This window comes from Nyctereutes procyonoides, unplaced genomic scaffold, assembly GCF_905146905.1.
Source record: "Nyctereutes procyonoides isolate TBG_1078 unplaced genomic scaffold, NYPRO_anot_genome, whole genome shotgun sequence".
Classification (NCBI taxonomy): domain Eukaryota; kingdom Metazoa; phylum Chordata; class Mammalia; order Carnivora; family Canidae; genus Nyctereutes; species Nyctereutes procyonoides.
This window is the reverse complement of record NW_026575142.1, coordinates 34,980,619-34,999,427: the sequence shown is the minus strand read 5'-3', so window position 1 is coordinate 34,999,427 and position 18,809 is coordinate 34,980,619. Positions and strand designations below refer to the sequence as shown.

At 47.8% G+C, this 18,809-nt stretch overlaps 1 protein-coding gene and 1 long non-coding RNA gene across 2 annotated transcripts in view; both read right to left on the bottom strand.

Moving 5' to 3' along the window:
• The window catches only part of DAP (death associated protein), a 65,837-nt gene extending 47,549 nt beyond the window's left edge, over window positions 1-18,288 (bottom strand). The window contains exons 1-2 of the mRNA XM_055307880.1: window positions 18,094-18,288; window positions 5,599-5,695 (exon numbers count right to left, since the gene is read on the bottom strand). Of these exons, the coding sequence (XP_055163855.1) occupies window positions 5,599-5,695; window positions 18,094-18,148 (152 nt within the window). The 5' untranslated portion in view covers window positions 18,149-18,288. The remainder of the gene's footprint in view (window positions 1-5,598; window positions 5,696-18,093) is intronic.
• LOC129498529 (uncharacterized) lies at window positions 16,327-17,974 on the bottom strand. The gene is made up of 2 exons (XR_008662133.1): window positions 17,660-17,974; window positions 16,327-16,616 (listed from the first exon to the last, which is right to left on the bottom strand). It is a non-coding gene; the product is annotated as an uncharacterized LOC129498529 (long non-coding RNA).
• Window positions 18,289-18,809: the final 521 nt, after the last annotated feature.

The window sequence follows — 18,809 nt, the reverse complement described above, 5'->3', positions numbered from 1 at the left end:
CAAACAAGTGTCCTTTTCATGGAGGACATGTTTTGTAATTGATACATTCACTGGTGGAGATGCTTGGAGACAATGCAAATGCTGTTTCTCCTAGACTCACTCACTCTTTATGGTATCTATCAGTGGATCTTGTCTGTAACAGTTACTGAGCTGTTTGCCTATTGGTGATATTCTATTTCTCTCTCTCTCTCTCTCTCTCTTTTAAGATTTTACTTATTTATTTGAGAGACATAGAGAGAGGCAGAGACACAGGCAGAGGGAGAAGCAGGCTCCTCACAGGGAGTCCAATGTGGGTCTCGATCCCAGGACCGTGGGATCATGACCTGAGCTGAAGGCAGATGCTCAACCACTGAACCATCCAGGTGCCCCATCTCTCTTTTTTAAAGATTTTACTTGAGAGAGAGAGAGAGAGAGAGTGAGAAGTAGAATGAGTAGAGGGAGGGGAAAGGGCAAAGGGAGAAGCAGACTTCCTGCTGAGCAGGGAGCCCAACATGGGGCTCGATCACAACTTGAACCGAAGGCCGACCCTAAACCGACTGAGGCACCCGGACACCTCTCTGTTTCCCTCTTTTATACAATTATTAATTAAAATTCTTCTGTAAAGAGCTGTCCCTTCTCCTCATTCATATATCCAATTACTTCTATCAGGATGCACTCATAGATGTTTATTTTATTCTATGGGTTATAATCCAATACTATACTTTTGTTGCAAGTTGCTCCAGTTTTGGCCATTAGGAGCTTCTTCAGGTTGGCTCCTTTGTCGTTCTGACAGGCCCATCCTTTAGAGCACACTTCCTCACGTCTGGCACTCCAAACTTTTCCTGCCCTGCTCTGGAATTTACCACCTCTCCAAGGATCCCTGGTTCCCTCAAGGGGAGAAAAGTGTTTAGAAACAAAGATCTGCGCCCCAGGGATGCTCATGGTTACACGGGTGTCAGTCCTCATGAGTGGTCAGGCTCTCTCAGAGAACACAGCAAGGAAGTATAGGTACGTGCGCCAGCCCAACTCATCTGCCTTTATTTCTGCACCTATGTACGCGTCTATGTGTACCTACCATCCATCCATCCATAATTTAAAACTGAGTTCATAAAATACCTCCAATTCTGATACAACACCGCAAAGCTTGTTTCAGCCTTCCTCCTTTCTAGCTGCAACCTCTCTTCTGATAGCGAGAAACTGGGCTCTCATTCCCCACTGCACATTTACATATTTGTTCAATCCTAGTATACACACAAAGCAATCCCAGAATTGCTAACCCAAACCCGTGTAAGAAACACATCTACTAACTGGAGTATAGTGTTTTTGGACAGTTTTGTTTGTGTGTGTTTTTTTGTCTTTAGCCTTGGAGTATCCGGTCAATATAGTATTTTCCGAAGTTACTTGGGTAAGGTGTTTTCTTCCCCAGTCCTTCCAATGGGCTACAGTAATCATTTGTATTATAATTAAGGTGATGGGGAAGGGATGCTGTCTCTGGGATGCAGATGGAGAAGAGGTGGAAGGTGGGGCAGTAAGGCCTTCATCTGTTACTGTTTGGATTCCATTTTGGATCTCTCCCACATGCTGGATAATTTGAATTGGTTGCTTATCTTTTGGCTATGTGAGGTTCTAAGCCAGAGCTGCAAAGACAGCCATGCTCAAGAAGGGTTGCTTGCTCTAAATCCTGGGCCCTCCATCCCTATCTCCCTCTTCCTTCCACTGCTTCCCCACCACTCCCAGCCCACACCCCAACCATTGCATTTCTAGTTTACCCTTCCTGTCACGTAGCCTTTTAAATAGGTGGGACCTCAGTGCATTTTCCACACTAACCTGTTTTCTTCATGAATCCTACTGGCTTCCCAAGTCCACTTGTGTTTGCAATTTCTCCTTCATGTAACAAGAGTGAGCACTTCATCTCAATACACTTGACACAAGGCTTTGAGGAAAACCATGGCTTTCCTTAATTGGCTCGGTTCTGAGTTGGCATCTAGTAGCTGAAGCCTATTCCTCTTCTTGGAGATGAAGAGCCACAGGGAACTAGTGCTCAGCTTGACAGGAATTCTTGGGTAATATTTTCAAATTTCTTCTACTTCTTTTTCTTTCTCCTTTTAAATATGTAGCAGCTCAAAACAACTGGGCAGCATGGGAAATTATTTGTAAATCTCTGGAAAATTAAGTAGCATAAATATTTGCAAGAAAAAAGTAATTCCAAGTAAAAGTTGTGTTCTTTTGTTTTGTTATATAATAATGCTCCAGTTGTTCATTTTCTCTGTAATCAGTATTTGATTTTCAGATTAATGAGGAAGGAAGCCACTAGAGAGGAGTCAGTAAACGTAAAGACAGTTATAAAAATCTGGGAAGGAAGGCAGAGTTTTGCAAATGCAGATCTAAGGAGGAATTTGGCATCTGAGACTCTTCCCTTATTTTCATATCCAGAGAACACTTGGATCAAAACATGAAAAATAATAAAACTTTCGGATTAGGGTAATGTGGATGTTGAAGTCACATGCCATGACATTTCCAAGAGAATAATTAAATGTTTGACAGATTCTGCAAATAAACAGGTCTTTTTATATGTAAAGACAGCACAGTCCTCTGAAACCTTATAATATGATCTGATAATCATACCATCTATTGACAGCAAAGCTGCATGGGTGGGTTCACAGACTTTAGGAATATGGAAAAGGGTATGGGCAATCCATAATCAACAAGTTTATTTGGTAGAGAGACCTGGATTTACATTCTATGCCTGTCAATATATTCTGCGTATTGTGTGTCACTTTGGGGGTTTCTGTAGCATATTAGAGACAAGAGGAGTGTCCAAGTCAAGACAGAATCAGGGCTGAATCCTGGTCTGGCCACCAGCAGGCTACATATCTTTGGGCCAGAAAACCTCCCTAAGCTTTGGTTTCTTCATCTCTATAATGGGCACAGTAACACCAACCTAGAGGTGGTGTGAGCTTTAAACATGATGTGAATGCCCAGTACAAAATAAGTACTCCATCGGTAAGCACAGTGTCGGGGCTAATAGTGAGGACTCTGGGCTCTGCTGGCATGCTGGCTCTACCACTCATTTGCTATGTGACCTTGGAAAAGTGACTTAACCTTTCTGAGCTGTTGAAGAGGGAGCAGTAATCTGGAATGGGGATAATAATCAATAACCAATTCTGAAATAGGGAGGACAATAAATGGAGGTACAAGGATCCAAGGAATTAATATGGACAGAGCTCTGAGCACAGGGCCACATGTACTGCACTCTAGAACATTGGCGAGAACAATTAGTTAGGATTACTCAGTCAGCCTACCAGAAGGACGAGGGGTAGGAGTAATGTCTTACACAGAGTACCAGGCCTGGTGTAGAGCTTTGGGGGGAGACGTGCTAGCAGTATTTGTCAACAGCTTCAGAGTCTTCAGAGGCCTACCCCATCTGTCAATAGTGTGTCAAGTGGTTTAACCCACAGTGGTCAAGAGCAAAGCTGAAGTCAAGAGGACAGGAGCTAACACACTCATAAGGAACACATTATAGCAATTTGGCTGCAGGGAAAAAAAGAAAACTGTGCTCATGTGTTATACAAACCCTACTCTGCAGTCAGCCTGCTTCAAAATTCTTAGTTCCTCAGAGAACAAATCTTTGAGATGAGTAAGATGCTAAAATCTAGAGTACTAGGGTGCTTGCTCCTTTGTCTCGCAATCATTCATCCTCTGGCATATTTATTTAAATTGCACATCTTCAATAAATGCTGTATTTCGCCTCATGAAAAAAAATCAATAGAAAGAAAACGAGTGGGCTGTTTTGTCTTTATTTCTAAACAGGCTAATAAATTATCTGCTCTCACCATACTGACACTGTGTTTCACAGGGAAATAGCTATTTGTACCTTATTCCACTTATACTTACACAGAAGAGTGCTCCCTTACCTCCCTAGGCAAGGCTTTCCCTCTCTCATCCTCTTTCTCCCTATGGAACAACTGGATCTGAAGATGAGACCTCCCAGGTTCCCCAGTGGAAGGAATGACACAGGCCCACACACTCTTGTATTTGATACTAAGTTCCAGAATTTTCTAAAAACTGTAAGTTTCCTTATAACCTGCATGGAGGCAAAAGTCAACCTGAAGTGACCTAGGCCTGTAAATTTAAAGAGCTTATCTCCCTTGGTGTGAAAATCATATACAGATTAGGATATGATGCTCGAGTGCTGTATGGAATGTGTGCTGTTTTATTCTCATAAAACCCCCAAAATGTCTCCATTCTGAAATAAACTGGGCCCCCCAAGGTTTTCAGACACAGGACTGTGGACTTCTAGGAGAGTTATGTTCCAAACACAGCCTTGTGAAAACAACCAGTGAGAAAGGTAATTCTAGAATTTTCTTTAAACTGCTGCCTTCTTTAAAAAACAAAAGAACAAAAACAGAACTTAGGCTGAACCTCCATATTCCTGATCTCATGATTTCATTTTTATTTATTATTTATTTATTTATTTATTTTTGATTTCATGATTTTAAATGGGCAATAATCACTCAGAAACTTTGTCCCCAATTTTGTTTGCCTCTCAGGTGATTGCACTGTAACTTATACCCTACAAGGTTCTGCAGAAAAGACTCAGTATGGCACATATGCACAGGGACATGTGGGGTTACCAAGAACACGCACGTCCTTTAGGGGGGATGTATGCTCTCGGGAGCTACTCTTTTGGAAGCCTGGGCCTTTGGGACCCTCTTCGACCAGTTTTAAATTCCTGATCCATTAACCTACAAGATGTATGGCATGAGCAGGTGCAAAGCCTCTAAGGACTCGTTTCCCATGTAAAAATTGAGGAGGATGCCACTTACTACTCAGGACTATTGGGCTGAAACAAAATCATGCACCTTGTCCACAGAAACACAGGCTAGCGATTTCCCACACCCTTCCCACACTGGGCTTCCGCTCTGGTGGAGACCCTCTCTGGGGACGGGGCGTGAGGCAGAAAGCTCAGTGTGTACTTTCTTCCATGTGGACAGGCTCAGACAGAGGTGTATGCATTTGTGGCACAGGTTTAAGCATGACAGAGTAGAAGGAAACGGGTTTGTATGGAGGTTCTGGAGCCCAACCCAACGTGAGAAACTCTGAGGAAAACAGGTAGTAAACAGAGCTGGGGACACCACAGACAAAGGAGCCGTTGGGGACCTGGGGAGCTGGGGGCAGAGATGTCATTTAAGGACCCCTGGGCATTCAGAAGGATGGGACCTTGCTGGTTTAGATTTGGCTGCAGAATGGGAAAGTCCAGATGTTCACGGATGGTTTTAAATCGTAGATCACTATCTTGGCTGCACAGATGTCAGGCCCACCCCAGAGATTGATCTAGAATGGCATTTTCGAAGGACTCAAGATGATGTCAATATGGTCATGAAAGTCGAGGGCAGTGCACATGGATTGACAGCATATGGTAAGACCGAGTTGGGACAGGCGAACTCCAGATGTCCCTCCCGTCTGGGGACAGAGCCTCACTGATCACGAGCGGAAAAAAACACCGTGCGGGGCGGCCCCATGGCGAGGGCTTATCAGGAGTGCAGAGCGGAGAACAAACGTTCATGTTTGACTGAGTAATGGTCGTCTGCCAACCGCGAGAGTTGCCAGCATTCTCACCTGGGGCTTTCCCATTCCTGGTCGTCCTTGTCTCTCTCTTCTTTGGTGTCTCCCGAATGCGGGTGTTTCTGCACGATGCGCATCCCGCCAGCTTTCACTAAAATGAGAACAAAGTGGGGAGTGATCAGCCTGGCAGTGGAAGGGCCCAGGGGAACCCACACGAAGCTTTCGGCTGCCCCACAGCCACCAGGTGGGCCACATCACCCGGTGGCCACATGGATTAGCCACAGCGGCTGGTGCCCTGGTGGGACATTCAGCACGCCGTGCCAGGCAACACCATCTCTCGCTCCAGACCCACTTAGAAACCTTCCAAGGCTCTCGCTTGCTCTGTTGGTTTCTTACAGGGACTTCGTAAGAGCAGAGGTACAAGCAGAGTATCACCCACGGGGAGAGAGTGGCTGCTTGCTTTAGCTTCTGTGCATGCTCTTGATGCAACAGGGTCGCACCTAATTCCTGTTCTGTGACATTTGCTCAAACACTGATGATACTTTTGATGGGTCTATCCAGCCCTGGGTGACACGGAACAGTCACAGAGCCCACACTGGCGGCAGCCAGTCATGTCTGTGGCAGCCTTTCCCAAAATGTGTTGTGAAGCTTCAGTACTAGCACACGTTAACTTCTAAAAATGGTCTTGTTGACATGTAATTCACATACAATGTTTTTTTTTAAGATTGTATTTATTTATTCATGAGAGACACACACACAGAGAGGCAGAGACACAGGCAGAGGGAGAAGCAGGCTCCATGCAGGGAGCCCAACGCGGGACTTGATCCCAGAGCCCTAGTGTCACGCCCTGGGCTGAAGGCAGATGCTCAACCACTGAGCCAGCCAGGTGTTCCAATTGCAATGGTTTTGAATGTACTCAGAGTTGTACAAGCATCACCACAGTCAATCTGTGCACACTGCCATTACCCCAAACCAAAACCCCATCCCTATTAATGGTTGCCCCCCAATCTCCCCACCCCCAGCTCACAGCAACCACTCCTTCCGGTTTGCTTGTTCTGTGTACTTGACCAGCTTCTTTCACTCAGGGTGAAGTTTCCAAGGTCTACCCATGTGGCAGCCTGTGGCAGTCCTTCATTCCTTTTTATGGCTGAATGACATTCTACAGCACAGACAGACCTCATTTTATTTATCCCTTCATTTATGGATGGACACATAGCTTTTTCTCACTTTTTGAGTATTATGAATCATGCCACTGTAAACAACCTGGTACACATTTTTGTGTGGATACATGGACGTATGCCCTCTTTTCCTTGAGTGTACACCTACACAATAACTCTGTGTATATCCTTTTGAGGAGCTGCCAAATGGCATTACCAAAGCCACGGCACCATTTTACATTCCAACCAGTCCGAGCATTCCAATTTCTCCACATGCTTGTCAATGCTTGCTATTGTTTAACTTTTAGGGATCCCTGGGTGGCGCAGCGGTTTGGCACCTGCCTTTGGCCCAGGGCGCGATCCTGGAGACCCGGGATCAAATCCCACGTTGGGCTCCCGGTGCATGGAGCCTGCTTCTCCCTCTGCCTGTGTCTCTGCCTCTCTCTCTCTCTCTGTGACTATCATAAATAAATAAATAAAAATTAAAAAAAAGAATATATGTTTAACTTTTAAAGTACAGCCATTGTAGTAGAAGTGAAATGCTATTTTATTGTCATTTGATTTGTGTTTCCTCAATGGTGAATACATTAATACTGCTTTGTAAGAAAACAAACCAAAAAACCCTCCAAAATGGGGATTCTATGATCTGTTAGTGTGGGAAATGCCAGGTTGAACAAACTAAATGCGTTTCCTCAAGAGATTTTCTTGGCCTCTAGCATGCTTTGTAAGCTCTAGGAGGGCGTATAGAGTGTACCATCTTTCTCAAATTTATTTGCTCCCAGAACTGCCCCCCCATCCCAGGAATGCTGGTTATCATCCTTTAGGCCTATAGTGGTCCACAGAATAGAGTTTAGAAATGCTGGCCTTATATCCAAAGAGCCAGCCTCATGTGCTGTCACGGGCATTGGGGTCAGCAAGCTACTGCACATCCTGAGCTACAGGGTTTTGGACTATTTAGCCACTCTAAGCCTTGCTGCTTCATCTGCAGAAAGGGGTAAGAGCTGCATCCTAAGATCTTTAAATAAGAGAAGCTGCTGAAACCTTTCCCCTTTATGATGGTATTTGGAGATGGGGCCTTTGGAAGGTGATGAGGTCATGAGGTTAGAGTCCTCCTGAATGGGATTTGGGCCCTTGTAAAAGAGACCCTTCCTCAGGCCCAGCCCCAGCCCCCCAGAGGTGCCTTGTCCTCTCCCCCATGTGAGGAGACAGTGAAAAGATGGCTGTCTATGAACCAGGCAGGGAGCCCTCACTAGGGGCCCGTCTGCTGGTGCCTTGATCTTGGATTTCCAGCCTCCAGAACTGTGACCAATTTCTGTCATTTATAAGCCACCAGTCTGTGGTACTCTGTTACAGCAGCCCGGAACGGGACGAAGACAGAGGTGCTGGCAGCTTCCTGGCACAGGTGAGTACTGAAAGAAAGCAGAGCCACGTGAACTGTGGTCACCGGCTCCCAGGTTTGTGGCGTGGGGCTCTCAGTGCCACATTCCCCCTCCTCAGGTCAGCTACCACCCAGGTGCCATGGCACAGCTCTGATCACACAGACAGTCAACTTGTCAGGTCATGTTCGCTGGCGTGACGAATTTGATTGGATCCCAATGAATTAAGAAAAGTCCAGGACAAGTCTCCTTAGGATGCGAGAGGAAGGAGAACGTGAAAAACACCCTCAGGCTCACACACTTCGAGGTTATTAGTTTTCAATTTCCCAGGGAAAGTTTGTGGGGCTTTAGGAAGCTGACAGTTCTGGCTTCATGGCCACCAGTCCCCAGCAGCAGTCTGCTGGAAAAATGGAAAGCAGAGGCCAGATAAGATAAAGGACTCTGTATATCCATGCATCTACTGCCACCACTAATTCTTTTCAAGGGGAAGTTCTGCTTTGAAAAGAAGGAAATATAATCCTGTTTGGTAATTCTTTCAAATATCTGCTTTTTTTTTTATCCCATCCATTGATTTTTATTTCAATCATTTTAATTTTCCACCTGTAGAGCTTTTATTTCCACCCCCAAATTCACCCAGTCTTTATTTGATAGGGTCTTAGTCATTCCTCATGTTTCTAATTCTTTTCTATATGTAATCACTTTAGGCATACTTATTTTGTAATTGTACATTCAATTATTTTATGATCCGAGGGCCTTGGGAGTCTAATCCTGATGTTTGTTTCTATCTGCCAAGTCTCCCTCTCGTTCCGGTGATTGGAGATTATGAGCTTTTCTTCGGTAAGGTTCTGTCTGTGGGGATCCTCTGGGGCCTGGGGTGTAGGCTGCCTCCCTTTGGAAAGATGCTGTACACACTTCTGTCAAACCAGGAATACAGGCACCTGGAAATCCTTTTTACGTCCAATTTCTTAGAACAGGAATTGCCGAACAGTATAAATTTGAACTCATAGCCCACGTCTGCATTTATAAATTCTTAGGGAGATTTTTTTCTCCCTCTGCCCAAGTTGAAAGAGATCAGTTTCTTGTCATCCCACTGTGTGGCTGGGCACATCGCTCTACCCTTGCTCCACGGGTTTGGCCTCTGAGCCTGTATGTTGGGGTTTTGGGTTAAATGAGGCCAGTGGGGTGAACCCTAACCCAAATGCTAGTGTCTTTAAGGCAAAGCAGGTCACCTTCTGCCTCACGTGGGCTCAAGACTCATGCTAACTGTTCTGAATTTCATTTTCTTTTTCGGGTGTGGTTCTGAGGGATTTCCCTTGCTTTGTGCTCAGATTTTTTTAAAAAGAAAGAAAACAGAAACACCATTGCAGGTGACTTATCAAGATATTCCACGTTGGGTAGTCTGTCCAACCTTAAGAAATAGAAATGGAAATCAAATTCTGTAATATGTTCAGATAATTTTCTACTCTATTGAAATGTAAGATTGGAGAGTTATGTTTTTGGCCAAAGGAAAAGGCTGGAAGAATTGTTCCCCTAACATGTTTTTGTTTTTCTTTTAAATTCATTTCCTCCCCATCTAGCTTTCCCTTAGTTCACGCTCATTAGAAATTGGTTAAAGATGCTGGGATGGGCCAAGTTGTATTTCCTGAGCTCACAGGTTGAAGCCCTGGCCCCCATAACCTCAGAATGTGACTGTATTTGCAGACAGGGCCTTTAAAGACGGGATGAAGTTAAAATGAGGCTGTTCAGGTATCCTGATCCAATAGGATGGGTGTCCTTCTAAGGAGAGGAGGAGACACAAGGGATGGGGCCACAGAGAGGTCACATGAGGGCACAACAAAGCAGTGGCCGTCTGTAAGCTGAGAGAAGCCTTAGGAGAAACCAGGCCTGTAGGCACCCTGATCTTAGACCTCTAGCCTCCAGAACTGCAAGAACATAAATTCCTGTAGCTTAGGCCTCCCTGGGTTGTGCGATTTTGTTACAGCAGTCCAAGCAGACTAATACCCATTTAAAAAATGATGTCTGAATCATCTTAGCTTGGCAGACATACAACCTTAAAACTGTAACTCAATAGATATGTTCTACAAAGGGACTGAAGGAAAAAGGACTGTGCAGCTAACTACAAAGAAAACCAACGATGATGGTCAAGGTGTCATTTGAAATGGTCAAGCTGAAGCCTGGCCACTGCTCTGTTGAAGTACACATATCAGGGCTCAGTCACCTCCCATTAGCACTTCATTTAATTCAGTTTATAAAAACAATTAACTTCATCAATCCCTCACAGTGTGTGTGGTGATTAATGCAGTAATAAAAAGTGGCAATAATAGTAATAACTCAACACTGAGACAGGTTCATTTGAACTTGCAATACTGCCAAAATGTATGATGGCACATATTTACGGTGATTGTTTTACCACTGTCACTAGAACTCCTCATTTGTGAAAATACAAAGGCAGAATTATTTTGGCAGAAATCTCTGCAGAATTCTTTGCAAATGGAAGTTTTTTATGAGACATTGGAAAAAACTCAGACTTTTGGTGTAGTGGTTGTTACTCAAAGGAGAGCTTCAAACTGAAAAGAATACCAAATCTTGCTTAGCAGAAGTGCTGTGCAGACAATGGGGCCGTGGACCCTGGAGACAAATCCTTGGGTGCAAATCCTAGCTCCGCCCACCTGTGTGAGCGTGTGTGTGTGTGTGTGTGTGTGTGTGTGTGTGTGTGTGTGTGTGTTCGTATGTGTGTGTATGTCTAGGCAAGTTGCTGGGACTCTCTGTGCCTCGAGGTGCTTCCTCTGTGAGGGGGTGACAGTGCTCTCCCCAGGTGGGGTTCGCTGAGGACTAAAAGAATGTGTGAAACACCTGCCACAGGGCCTGGCAAATGCTGAACTGTTAGCTACTCTTCTTCGATGGATGTTAACAATTAGCATCTACTACTTAGACCTCCTTAGTCTGTGTCCTTGGTGCTGTGATGTCTCTCAGGACAGTTCAGACTTAAGGGAATGAGGGGAGTGAGACACCTGTAAAGTGCTGTCTACTGCAGTGCTCCACTGATGTGGTCAGCTCCCCATCCCTAGGACTGTCGTCATCCCTAGGACTATCTAAGTATGCAAGCTTCTGGAGACAGATCCTGCGTAATTCTTCAACTTTGCTCTTCTTCACCATCACTATATACAGGCACCTTTCTCATCACTGGCCACAAGATATCCTACTTTACAGTAGCTCTATGGAGTGGATCCTGAGGGGTGAAGAGGGGGAAGCCAGTGGGCCGGGAGCTGGATCTGACCCTGGCAGCCCGTCCCCTTAATCACCTCCTGCAGGCCTGTCTTTACTTGGACCTTCCAGGAAACAGAGCATCAGTAGCCCCTCGGAGAGACACAAAGTGACCACCTAGGGCAGGCTCTGGTTACTACACCACCCATGCCATCCATGGGAGGGAAGAAAAAGAGTTTGACATTCAAAGCTCTTTGCAGAGCACTTCCTGCCTGGGGGGTAGAGGGAAGGGAGGAAGCGTCCTCCGTGGTCAGACTGCGCCGGGTAAGTAGTATTGAGGAGGCAAGTGATGTCACCTGTGGTTGGGGCATCCCCTGGGGTGTCAGGGTGCCTGGCTGTTCTCTGTCCGGGCTCAGTAGCAGGCTAGCACGATCCAGAGCTGCAAGCTGGGCAGGGGTGAGAAGGCTCTCCCCGAGGGCTGTTTGCGACTCAGCCCGTCTAGCACAACTGTCCCGAAGCAGCGACTCGGGTGCCCCAACACGACTGGCAAGTGTATGCCACCTTTGTTCTTACCCGAGAAGAATGGCTGAAAGGTTACTGGCAGGAAAGCTAAGCCACTGAAAAAGCGATGCAGGGGTCCACAAACTGTTCAGGTAGAGAACAAAAGAGACCAAACCAGAAGCCAACCAGAGCTGTAGGTTAGGAGTCAACCCAATCATCTCAGGCAGAGCAGGAGAGCGAGGTGGAAGGGGGAGCCTGCCCCCTGCCCTGGGGCCTGGGGGGTCAGGGCTAAGAAGCACAGCCCATGGTAGCTAGGAGACACAGCTCTCCAGGAGCAGGGAGGGAGAACCGGCTGGCAGGTAAAGACACTTGAGTTCCTGGGGGCTCATGGGTCTGAGGTGGGGTTGGATTATGGGGGACACAGGGGATGAAAGCAGGAGAGGCACCACCAGCTGACCTACCCCCGAGGAGCACCTGCCCCCAAGATGTGTGCAGTTGTGACAGGGGCTTCCAAGTCCACGGGCAGTTGGGGAGTAAAAAATGAGCCCCTGATCAATTCCTGAATTTGTGCCCCTGATGGTTTTATCAAGAAGCTGAGGAAGAACGAAGGCAAATGGCTCTTCTGTACTTAGAACTGTGGACTGAGGTGGGAAGGCCCTTAAGCTCCCCAGGACAATCCAGTGGCTTTCCACAGGTGGACTTGACGTTCAGGGACATGGTGTGGTGGCTGGGGCCATGGGGCTCTGGGTCTGAGCTGCACAGGCTGGCCTGCCTTCCACAGTGTCCGTTCTGTGACTGGGCTGTGACCCAAATAACCAAGTGCTGGGTGACCAGGCCAGGAGAGCGAACATGCTGGACAGACTGGGCCAAAGCTGAGAAGGGGGTGTGGGCAGCCGGGTGGGGATGCTTCAGTTTAGGGAAGCCAGTTTCAGAAAGTACGGGGAGAAGTAGGATCCATGCCCAGAGGCACAGCAGAAAAATCTGAGTGTCCACCACTCCCAATCCTAGCCTCCCCTGCAGTTGGGTTGGGGCCATTTACCTGGGGCTTGGCTAAGTATGGGGAATAGAGACTAAGTAGGCAGCATCATCCATCCCCACACCCCAACAAAGATGTCCGCGCCCTAGTCTCCGGAACCTATGAATGTCTTATATTACCTGGCAAGGGGGAGTTAAGGTTGCTATTCAGCTGACCTTAAAATAAGATTATTCTAGGGGCACCTGGGTGGTTTCACGGTTGAGGGTCTGCCTTTGGCTCAGGGCATGATCCCAGGGTCCTGGGATGGAGTCCCTCATCAGGCTCCCTGCAGGGAGCCTGCTTCTCCCTATGCCTATGTCTCTCCCCCGTCTGTGTTTCTCATGAATAAATAAATAAAAATCTTAAAAAAAAAAAAAAAGATTATTCTGGAAACGGAAAAAAAAAAAAAAAAAAAAAAAAGGACTCTCCCCAGAATGCTCCCAGAAGAAACCAGCCTTGCAGACACTTTGATTTCAGCCTGGTAAGACCCATCTTAGACTTCTCCCCTTCCAAATGATGAAACAGTGAAGTGTTATTTTAAGGCTCTAAGTTTATTATGCTTTACTAACAGCAGCCATAGGAAAGTGATGTAGTGACACATGTAAGTCACAGGTGTCACCATAAGCCCTCACACCATGATCTACACAGGCCATGTGATGGGGGAGCCTTGTAGGATGGCTACCTGGAAGGGAAACAAACCTTGATTTGTTCAGCCCAGCTGCTGAGATTCTGGGTTGTCTGTGACATCAGTGAGCCCTATTGGACTCATTAATGTTACTGTAACTAATACTTAATCCTTTTGATGTAACTGTAACTGATACAGACCTTGATACAACAGTGAGTATTCCCTATATAAATGAAAAGATTTCTGAAGTTGGGAAGGGGAATGCATCCCCCAAACCACGTAAGAATGCATGGGCATTGTGTAGAATGGAAAGAGCACACACAAGAGAATGAAACCAAGTATGGAACAATGGAGGGAAATCTAAACCGTATTTCAGAAATGCTGCGTTCTACCCTCACTGGGAGTTTTTGAAAAAAATGAGTGACTTGAAGTGTCTTTTTTTCTCTTTTTTCTTGGCATGTTGGGAGCAAAAGCAGACCCCTTTCCTGTATTCTTCAAGCATTAATCAGTGATTAGGTTGAGGGCACTGGAGGTGTGCTTAGCAAATCTGTAACTGTATGGTTAACACAATAAAAAGACACACTAGTTGTCCACTGCAGGCAAGAGAGTGGCCTAGGTAATCTGGAAAGCTTCCTGCAGGAGACAATTTAGGGAGAATTATTACCCACAACCTTTTAATGCATCCTTAACTCATATTTGAATGACTAACGTAACAGAGAACTGAATTATCTTGAAGTTACTAAAAAAAGGACTCTATTTTCCGTTTCACTTTAGAAAAATACAATCGTGTTTATATTTCCATTTGACTCAATTTGAGAAGGGATGGGAAGTCTACTTTTCAAAGAAAACCATATGTAAAATTAGTAACGCTCAAAGTTACCACATATTAGATTTATGAGAACTTTACTGACATATGGTTTTGGCTACCCTGGGAAATGGAGGGGAACGGGGCCAGCAAAATGTATTTAACAGAGAGATTTTATCCACATCACTGCCACCAACTCCCAAAGACAGGCAGAGATGAGTAATAGTGTGGCTCATAATTAGTTCTCCTTGCTGCCGTGGCGTACTGGTCCTGCTATTTGATGGAACAGAACCTGGCTCGCTAATTCTAACTTTGCTAATTTGTATTTCCAATAATGCTCATAAAACATGCTGTTTCAACCCATTTCTCCGCAGATACTTTGTAGCTGAGAGAAATGGAGAAGTCTCAAATCATTAAGACTTCATTACTTTTACAGAGGGCCTGGATGACAGTGCCCTGCAGGGTGAGGCAGGGCCTCCAGTGTCTTTAGCTCAAGCTGGTGGCTCAAGCCACGTCAGGGAGTTACTCAATTTTCCTCCGTCTCTCCCACCAATACAGGAGGCACACGTGTTACTGAACTTCTATTTGCTTTTCCCTTGTTAATCGGCCATGAATTTATAAGGGTAGAGGGAAACACGGGCACACTGTAACACTCAGCACACGGCAGTTACTATTTCCACTGCTAAGATGCAGGGCTCAGACGGAGAGGGACACTGCAGGTCCTGCATGCTCTGGGGGATGTGAGAGGTTTTAAGAGGCTTGGGGAAGCTCACTCAGGAGCTATTATTATTTTGTGCAGGACATTGTGTCAGCCACTGGGGATAACGGTCATGAAGACTCAGCCCAGAAATAAGGCACCTGGGTGGCTCAGTTGTTTGAGCGTCTGACTCTTGGTTTTGGCTCAGGTCATGATCTCAGGGTGGTGAGATGGAGCCCTATGTTGGACTCCACAATGAGCACCATCTACTTGTCCCTTCCTTCTGCTCCTACCACCCCACCATCAGACCCACATGCGCTGACTCTCCCACTTTCAGACAAACAAACACAAATAAATAAATAAGAAGACTGGGGCAACCTGGGTAGCTCAGTCGGTTAAGCATCTGCCTTTGGCTCAGGTTAGGATCCTGGGGTCCGGGGATCGAGCCCCACATCGGGCTCCCTGTTCAGCAGGAAGTCTGCTTCTCCCTCTACGTCTCCCCTGTTTGTGCTCTTTCTCTCAAAGAAAAAAAAAAAAGACTCAGCGCAGAAGCAAGGAGAAGAGAGGCAGATAAGTGGAGGTTAAGTGTGATAATAAGGAAACGGGATGCCATGGGAACGCACAGAAGGGTACCTGGCTCAGAAAGCAATAATGAGAAAACACAAAAGAACATGAAGATAGTTATAGGAGAGAATTTTATTGTTTCCGATTGAGGATTTAAGCACGAGTCTTTGTTACCCAACTTAAGCACTTAATGAAAGGGTTCCTGAAGTTTTAAGGCTGTTATTTTGATTTATGAACTGTGCTCTTGGCCACCTTTGATGATTATTCTTTATTATAGTGGGTGGTTTTTTTTGGCTTATTTTTTAATATGATCTACTTTGCAGAACTGCCTACTCTCTGGCCATGCCGGAGTAAGCACCAGCTCTCTGAGCTTTCCTGCAGGGACCTCTATAATACTGGGGAGTGCACGGAGGGGTACTGCTGGGAAGCGAAATACTTTAAGCAGCTTTCTAACCTGTACCCCTGGGCCAGGATGCCAGGCCCTTCCTCCACCTCTGGCCATGTGTGTCTAGTCTTAGAAAATGCAGAATAACAGTGACATATCCCTACATAGCTCTTGCTTGACTGGGGCCCCAAAGGACCTGTCCTGAACTCACTGAAGGGCTTACCTGTGGGATCAAGTGCCCTCTGGCTCTAGTCCTGACAGATGGAAAAAACGAACTGAAGAGGGACAGCAGCAAAGGTGGCCCTGTCCTGGACCTTTCCCTGAGGAAGATCAGCAAGCCCAAACCTCCCATTTGAAAGAACAGGAAAACTGAGCCCCAGGGAAGTGATGGGCCTCAACACCTAGAATTCAAGCTCACTGCTCACCAGCACAGGTAAGTTGCTTCCTTGCTCCTCAAGGTATCAAAAAACTATTTAATTTGTAATTCACAAATCCTAGATATTTACAATTCAAAGAAAATCAGAGTCCTTTATGACGCCTGGGAAGTTAATATGCATAGTCGAGTCTCTGATCTTAAAAATCTCAGTACGGGGGAATCCCTGGGTGGCGCAGCGGTTTAGCGCCTGCCTTTGGCCCAGGGCGCGATCCTGGAGACCCGGGATCGAGTCCCACGTCGGGCTCCCAGTGTATGGAGCCTGCTTCTCCCTCTGCCTGTGTCTCTGCCTCTCTCTCTCACTGTGTGCCTATCATAAATAAATAAAACGAAAAAAAAATTAAAAATCTCGGTACGGACATGTCTTTCCAGGCAATTTAATTAGGGCTACTTTGATTTGGCATCACTCCAACAGATACACTTCAAGGCCACTCAGTAGCCGGGGCCAGGGGCCAGGGGGAGTCGTGGACCGACTGCTGCCATGTAGTCCAAGGCCGTGAGCGCCACTGGAGTTGTCCTTTCCTGAGCAACTGCCCAGGTCAGCGGGCAGCTGGATGTGATCTATAGCAGGAGCAACTAAAGGTCAGAGTTACCTTTCAAAGCAATCCCTTTGAGGTACTCCCTCTCTCTTTTTGGGAACTAATGCAATTTTGCAAAGGGCCCCAAAGCATATTTTCCCTTATGGTGGAGCTATCTTCTGAGATCCCAAGCCTCTTTATGCCTCACACACCACTTAGCCATTACTCACTCTTTCCTGGCGCCAATTAGTTTCCTTGTTGTTGAGAGCATCTTTCACTAGAGCAAAATACTACCTACTCTGGAATGAAGCTTACTTAAAAACTGCTGTTTTCTCTCCCGTCGAGGGAGAGAATTAGAGCCCTAGAGTGGGGACGGCAGGTCACAGGGCTCTCCCACAAGCCTGGGCACACGGGCCACCAGAAGCAGCCATGGTTCCATAAGGCTTCTGCTCCTGGCAGACTGACTCTAACATTAACTCGTGCAATGAGGACCCCGAAAGAAGCCCACACGCCGCTGTGACTTGATTTCTGCAGCGGGCAGCCTCTGTGCCTCCCAGGGTCCTTCCGTATGGATCGACTGTCACTGTAAGGCAGAAGAGAAACAGACCTCGGCCGGGCGGGCCAGAGTCGAAGCAACAGACGGGAACTGTGCTCAGGAAGGAGGCAGCAGGAATATAAAGCGCATTATTATTATTATTATTATTATTATTTTCTTTTTTTTTTTTTAAGAAAGATGACTCTTTTCTCGATTTAACTTCCTTGGCTCAGAAGTTTGGGATTTGAAGGAAAGAGAAAAAAAAAAAAAAAAAGCCCACAGGGGAAAAAAAGCACTTACGAAAAAGTCGGATGAGAGAGAAAGTTGGGCGAGGGGAGAGAGCCATACTGAGTGATTAATGATAAAAATCATTTCCGCTCCTTTGGTTCTTCTGTGGATAGGAAATGCTGTCAGGCTACAATCAGTCATCAGCACGACACCAGAAACACGGACTGTGACCGTCCTGGCTGCTTGTTCTCCTAAGACACCCGCACATTCTAAGTTAGGTCCTGGGCGCGGACTTTGCGGAGACGCCGCGCACGCAGGCGACTTCAGTCGGGTCCTGCGGCTGCGCCAGCCCCTGCCGGCCCGGGTCCGCGCGGCGCGGCCGAGGTCGTCGCAGGCCCCCGCGCCCCTTCCCGCCCCCCGCCCCCGCCCCCGCCCCCGCGCCCGCCCCCGCCCCCGCGCCCCTCCGCGCCCCGCGGGGGGCACAGACAGTGGGAACGAGTCAGTACCGGCGGGCGGGTGTCCGGCTTTCGTCTCCTGCTTCCCCTCGGGAGGCGAAGACATGATGAGACCGCGTATCCGACGGGCGGGGACGGCGACGGCGACGGCGACGAGAGCGGGCTCGCGGGCCGGCGGGAGGTGCGCGCGAGCGGGAGCCGGAGCCGGAGCCGGAGCGGGAGCGGGAGCGCGCGGGGGCCGGCGGGGCCGCGCGGGGAGGCGGGGGCGGCGGCCGCCGGGAGGGGGCGCGGCCGCTCGCGCTGACGTGGCGCGTCCTGGCCTCCCGCGGCTGCGCGTTGTCGTCACTGCGCGCGGCCCCGCCCCCCGGCCCCGCGCGCGCCGTGGGCTGAGCATGCGCAGTCGGCAGCGCCACGTTGGAGGCCGTGGCCGGGGGTGCGGGAGGAGGAGGGAGGCGGGGCTGCTGCGGCTGCTGCGGCTGCTGCGGCTGCTGCTGCTGCCGGCGGGGGCTGGAAGGGCCCAGCCGGAGGGTGGCGCCGACCCGGCCGCGCTCAGCCCTCAGCCCGGCCGTCAGGTGGACGGTGACGGCGGCGCGCCCCGGGGGGACCGGCCCGGCTGGCACGTGCCCTCCTGCGGCTCCCGCGTGGAGCGACTGATCGCGTGCGGAAGTGAGACCCCAGGTGGGACCGACCAGGAGCCCGAGGATGGCAGGGATTCGTCAAAAGACGCTGCAGATGGCAGTGCCCCCGCCCCCCCACGAGAAAGCCCT